The sequence below is a fragment of the Populus euphratica genome, unplaced genomic scaffold (genome assembly GCF_000495115.2).
Source record: "Populus euphratica unplaced genomic scaffold, PopEup_1.0 scaffold1297.1, whole genome shotgun sequence".
Taxonomy (NCBI): domain Eukaryota; kingdom Viridiplantae; phylum Streptophyta; class Magnoliopsida; order Malpighiales; family Salicaceae; genus Populus; species Populus euphratica.
The window spans coordinates 7,985-14,325 of record NW_011501139.1 but is presented as its reverse complement, the minus strand read 5'-3'; the positions used below and the strand labels follow the sequence as shown (position 1 = coordinate 14,325).

Below are 6,341 nucleotides of genomic sequence, written 5' to 3'. Positions count from 1 at the left end.
GCCTGAAATGACAAAGGAGTCAGTGCAAGGCATTTGAAGTTCAAATTGGTAACTGCAGTCAATTCCAACATTCCATTAAGAGCCCAAATTTATCGTCTACTGCATGTCTTTTAATATGTTCTTTGACATTAGGCGCCTCTCAAGCACATGATTCCAGAAGAGACTTAAGATGCTGCTGTCACTGGCATAAGAGGCATTAAAAGATCTATAAATTTTGAGAGTGATCATCAGCCTTCTCTTGTACATTTCATCTAAAATATCTGAAGTAACATTGAATTTTCCAACTTTCCAGTAACCGTATGCCAAACTTGAGTATACGACACTATCTCCAAATATACCCTTATCTTTCATAAGACCAAGTACTCTTTGAGCACAATCAATCTTTTCTATTTTACAAAACCTCCTTATTAGCGCCCTGTATACTGATACATCAACACACAAACCTCTTCTCACCAACTCATCTGGAAGTTTGATGACTGCCTCTTCATTTTGTTGCTTGCAATAACTATCTACAAGCCATGAGTAGGTGCAATAACTAGGAGAAAATCCTGCATCCATCATACCAAACAAGAGCTCTTTACCCTTATCAATCTCTTTTGCCTTGCAGAATCCATGGATCAATGCCTTGTAAGTAAACTGGTCTAGCTTTAACCCGGCCCCCACCATCTTGTCCTTCACTTTTAAAGCAGATCGCATATCACCTATCTTGCAGTAGGCATTAATCAACGTGTTACAAGTGACATTATCTGGTTCAATTTTCCTCTCACTCATCTCATTCAACATTACATTTGCATCTCTTAACCTGCCTCCCTCACACAACTTGCGCAGAATTGAATTGTAAGTAATGATATTTGGATACAGCCCCTTTTCCGACATCACCTCCTTCAATCTCAAAGCTTCATCAAGGTCATTTACTCTACAATAGCCATCAATCAAACTAGTATAAGTCACATGGTTAGGAGTAACATCCTTGATATCCCTAAAAAGCTGCACAGCCTCTCTCATTCTACCTTCTCTACAAAACCCATAAATAAGTGCATTGTAAGTAACAATGTCAGGACTAATTCCAGCCATTTCCATCCTATCTTGAGCACATAAGGCTTCATAATGCATTCCCTTTTTACAGTACAACGAGATTAACGTATTGTACGTGAAAAGATCCGGAAAAACACACTTCAATTCCATTTCACTCAAAACCTTCTCTGCCTTCTCCACATCCCCAGACTTACAACAAGCATGAAGCAACACATTATACACATGAATATTAGATACAACCCCTAGTTTAACCATCTTCTTATAAATTTTCCACACTGTATCCGTCAACCTGTCCTTAGCCAACGAATTCAATAGCACAGTACAAGCATGTAAATGGGGCCTAAACCCATTCACTCTCATGTGCTCAAAAACCTGAATAGCCTCGTGGGTCATCTTGGAATTCCCATAAACTATCACAAGCCAACTCAAAACATGAGAATTCACATCTGGGTCATCATGAATTTTCACCAATGAACTCAAAACAGATTGAGTTGACAAGAAGTCCTTGAAAGCAATATTTTCAAGAAAAGCATGGGCAGTCTTGAAATGCTTATGCTTTGTCAAAATATAAAGCATAGTCCATGAAGATTGTAATGAGTGTTTATAGTTAGGAACAGAAGATTCAATCCATTTAAAGAAAGCCCATGAAAGACAAGGACTTTGGTCATATAAAGAGAGTTGCAAAAGTACCTGACCAACTGTTGCTGTTGTTGTAATGAGATGGTAATCGTTAGAGCCAAATTTGGGTCTCAAAAGATTGTTCCAGCTACCCTTTATCACGGATGCACAAATACTTTGAATAAGCAACTGGGTTTCATTGCTTATAGTAGTCAAACTTGCCATTCTTATGGGGTTTTCTCACTCACTCTGACAATCTGCAAAGCGTTTTGATTTTCTGGTTCTGTATAGAAAAAACCGAGGGGAAAGAAAGCTGTTCGCTGTGCTCTTGAAGACAGGGTTAACTATGAATAATATTTTAGGAAGTGGCTATGACATTTCTATGTGACAAATAAGGAAACGAATTTTATAAAATTGTTTCAATTAGGTTCTAAATGTTCGAAGATTTGTTCGAAATTCCTTTTTATTGTAGTACCTTTGACTTCGTAGGGTTGATCAAAATATTCCAGTAATTAAATTAATAAAAGTTTTTTTATATGATATTGAACAAAAAATTCAATTAGATTTCTTTTTTTTAAAAAAAGATTCCTTTTCAATTTTAAATTTGAGAAACCGAACCATACCATTTTTTTGTTAAAAATAAAACAAAAAAGGAAAAAAAATCCAAACTCATTACATCAAAACCTCTAAATAAAAACCAATAAAATAACCTCATGGACTAATTTGTTTATTTAATACTAAATCAATGAATTGAATCAGTTTTTCAATAAAAAAAAAATCTTAGGCTTATTACATTAAAACCTCTGAAAAACCTAATTAAAAGACACGTGGACTAATTTAATTTCTTAAATAAATAAAAAATCAAGATAACAAACCAAATTGAACCATTTGGTTTGAATTAATTTTTCTGGTTCGGTTCAATTTAATATTTTTTAAAATAATATATTGGGACTAGATTTACTATTAATTGAAACATGAGGGGCTATGTTTCCACCATTACGGAGGGAGGTAAATAAAGTGGGGGCACCCTGGTTTTCGCGTTCTTTTCGAGTAGCGACGCTCTAAGAGAAAGCGGGAGAGAGAGATGGGGAGCTTGAAGGAAATAGTAGACAAGACGCAGAAGAAGAAAAAGAACAAGAAAGCTAACGATAGCGATTTCAGTGAAAAGGGTATCTCTTGGATCAAACTTCCCTGCTTTTAATAGCTTACCATCTTTCAAGTTCTTGCTTTTTTTATTTTTTACTTGATTATAACTCGTGGGTCTTGCTGTGGAAAATCTTTTATGTTATTTTTTTTTGTTTGTTTAATTGATGCATGTAGGAAGGAATGAGTTTTGATTATGAACGATTGGTTTTGAGAGAGCAAGTATTTGCTCTAGTCTTTAATGGAGATTAGAAATATCAGATTTTTAGGTATCCTCTTAATGAGGACGACTACAGGATGGTGTTTCCAGAAAGAGAATTAGGCAATGCTATTGCTTCTCACAAGTTTTTTTGCTACTAAATAATCAGCTGTGAAATTCTGGCATAGTAACAACACACACAAAATGGGTAGTTCAAGTAGTTTTAGAAACATCTGTAACGTTTGTTAATTTTCCGGTTCTTCAGCTTTGTTGTCATTATTGAATTTTTGGTTAAAGATGGAGCTGTAATGGATAGAGATTTCCAAGTTCAGACTAGTTTCTGCAAGCTCCTTTTTTTTCTTTGTATCCAAGGATTTAGAATTTATATGGGAGTTAAGAAGTCAATGCGTGTGTCCTTTTTTCTTTTGTTGGTGGTGAATGAGGTGATTCTCCTAGAGTGGTAGAAACTGTAGCAATGGGAGAAGTATAGGTCCATAACTAGGTAATGAGTAGAATTTTTAGTGTTTTGCAGTATGTGTTAGGTTCTTTGCTCAGCATGGTTTATCAGTAGATATTCCACTGTCCCTTTCTTCCATTCGATGCTTCAACCAAGGATTTACATGCTTTGACTGAAGGAGAACTACTGTGCTAAATGGGTAAAACAGCCAGTGATTATTTTTCACCATAATCTGGTTGTCAATTAAACTTTTGATATTCCTGTTACATTACTTGTATGGAATACCTGGTTTTTCTTGCAGAATGAAAAATGGCTGCTGGTTTTTCAAATGATTAAGGGACAAAAGAATCCCTTTAGATCCAAGAATATCATTGCAGCTTCTTTTCTTACTATAGTGGTTTTGTACAATGAATTAAACTTCGCAAAGTGTAGTGTTTGAGTAAGGGACATATAAGATAATTACATAATCACTCTACTTAAGGGACTGTTTAGGGTTGTTGCGGCAAACCAGCCAGCTGGCACCGTGGCATTCCTAGACAGGGACTGAATTATTTCACTTGAGAGATATAAATTGGTAGGCTTCTAACTATCAGTTTAGGTCCAGGTAAGTAGTATGCCATTAATGAAGAATTCTTGGATTTGACCATGGTTATCAACTCACTTTTCATGTATAGATTATGCCAAATTGCTGCTATATTTGAAACTGTAAATACTAAAATTGATTGCTGGTAGCAGTGCCTGATCATTTTTTGTTTTTTTGTTTTTTTCAGATGTAATGATAAAAACAGAGGATGGAGGGAATAAAGTGAACAAGTCTGCCGAGAAGAAGAAAAAGAAGAGGAAAAGGGAAAAGGGAAATAATGCTGATGGTGGTGATACAATTTGGATCAGTAAAGGTTTAAAAGTTTTAGACATAGCAAGCTTTTTTCCTATCTAGTTTTCAATTAATCTTTGTCTCATTCACTTGTTTTTGTTGTTTCAGAAGATGATGAGACTAAAGCAGAAGGAGAAAAGAAAAGGAACACACTAAGAAAAAAGAAAAAAAGAAGTGGGGAGCAAAATAATGCTGTGGTTGGGAAATTTGATCAGCTTGGCGCTGAGTCTGAAGATGGTTTTAATGAGCTAAAAGGTAAGTCAATAGGATTTTAGCTTGGTGAAATATGTAGTGACATGCTATATCTCTTGACATAATGTAACTAAGATTGTGTCATTTTTTTTATCCGTGTTGTCTAGACGGATTACATCAATGCATACCTGGGTGCTTTGACTCAATCTCATAATTGATAAATGCTATAATTGGAAAAATGGGAGTTGTGCGATTTCGTTAACAATGTCCTTTTGTCTAAAACTCTCGTTGCATATGCACACCAAAGTGCTGCCACGTTTTGTTCTCTCTCTTTTTTTCATTTTGCTGTGTTTCTTTCTTTTGAACTTGAGATCACTCTAATCCACATTAAGCAATAAAGTAATGAACATCCGTTTAGTTTTCATACTATACTCTTTGTTTGTCATGCTATTGTTTTCTGCCTTACAACTTGATTGAGCTAAGGAATGACATTAAAAATCCAAAGGGCAAAGTGAAGATGTTATTGGAAGATGAGACAGATGACAGAATTTCTTTGTTTGGTTATGCTGAATTTATATTGAAAACATTATGTTGCTTTCTTAGCGTGTTGTCTCATGGTGTATGTACTTCTCATTCTTTAGGTAAATCTGAGAAATCTAAGAAAAAGAAAAGGGAACATGACACATCAAAGGAGGATGAGAATATGCTGGAAAAGAGGGGAGAGACCAATCAGGATGAGGCTTGTTGTATTTCTTCTGGGGATGAGGACTACTCAAAAGGAATGAAAAGTATGTATGAATCATATCGTGTGCTATGTTTTAGCCCTTCAATTTCATAAATCATATTAATTAGTAAAAATCTCTACTAATCAAATAAAACTAAATGGTCAAATATTCTCCCTGAAGTTTTGTTTTGTAATTTACACCATTGGATGTCCATTAGTAGAAGTAGTGTATGGTAGTAAAACTGTAAGCCCTTTTTATTCTGTATTGATTGTGTAGCATTTAAGCATCCACTTCTATTTCATGGCTCTCCTGGAACATGACATTAAGGATTTGCATGTCATGAATGGGGCAAGGGTATTAGCTAAAATTTTCTTTATTCAGTTGTCTGACTGATTTCACCATGCACAATATTAGTTTAATTTCTGAATGTTGATTTTATATATATGAATGATGCTTAATTATTTAGGTTCCTGACTGTAAACTTGCATCACAGAGTGGCTTACGGAATATCATCAAAGTAGACCAGGTCTGACAGTGCTGCAACAAAGATTAGATGAGTTCATAATTGCCCATGAGGAAAAACTTGAACAGGTATTGTTTCTCATGCACCTCTGAGACTGGATCATAATGCGGTGGAACCCTTTTCATATTTGTTTCTCTTAGAGTGATCAGACCTGCGCATGCATTGTCTGTCTCAAAATTGAACACTTCGCTTTGAGTTTGTACAGAAACATGCTTGCAGGAAAAGCATGTTTTTCACAGTTATCTTTTGACAGGTAGATGAGTGATATAGCTGTTTGTCCCGCCAAACATATTTGGAAGAATTTGTAAAGTAAATGTTTTGCTGTAGTGCTCTGCATATTTCAGCATTCATTTTATGTCATCCTGTCTCTTCTCTCATTTTCTGCTCACTTCAATTGAAAATTAATTTGTTTGTTTCTATTGGCGAGTTATTTGGTCAATGTGTTCTTTTTTCATGGTAGATTTAGGCTTCCATCATGTCTTGTGGTCTTTCTTCCTAGCGTACAGTTTCTCATTTGTCTTGATATGGCATGTACAGGAAAGAAAAGAAAGAGAAGCCCAAGCTGCGGAAGGGGG

General features: G+C 35.3%; 2 protein-coding genes across 2 annotated transcripts; one reads left to right on the top strand and one right to left on the bottom strand.

The window, feature by feature from the left end:
• Window positions 1–12: 12 nt before the first annotated feature.
• LOC105117308 (pentatricopeptide repeat-containing protein At5g38730-like) lies at window positions 13–2,013 on the bottom strand. Its single transcript, XM_011014920.1, has one exon. It carries the CDS (start codon window positions 1,876–1,878, stop codon window positions 97–99), a length of 1,782 nt encoding a protein of 593 aa, XP_011013222.1. The 5' UTR covers window positions 1,879–2,013; the 3' UTR covers window positions 13–96.
• Window positions 2,014–2,651: 638 nt separating this feature from the next.
• LOC105117312 (protein FAM133-like) lies at window positions 2,652–6,339 on the top strand (the record flags this gene model as incomplete). Its single annotated transcript, XM_011014924.1, has 6 exons — window positions 2,652–2,822; window positions 4,223–4,348; window positions 4,435–4,581; window positions 5,160–5,306; window positions 5,737–5,834; window positions 6,304–6,339. Coding segments are annotated over exons 1-6 (639 nt in total), but the record flags the coding sequence as incomplete, so codon positions are not given.
• Window positions 6,340–6,341: the final 2 nt, after the last annotated feature.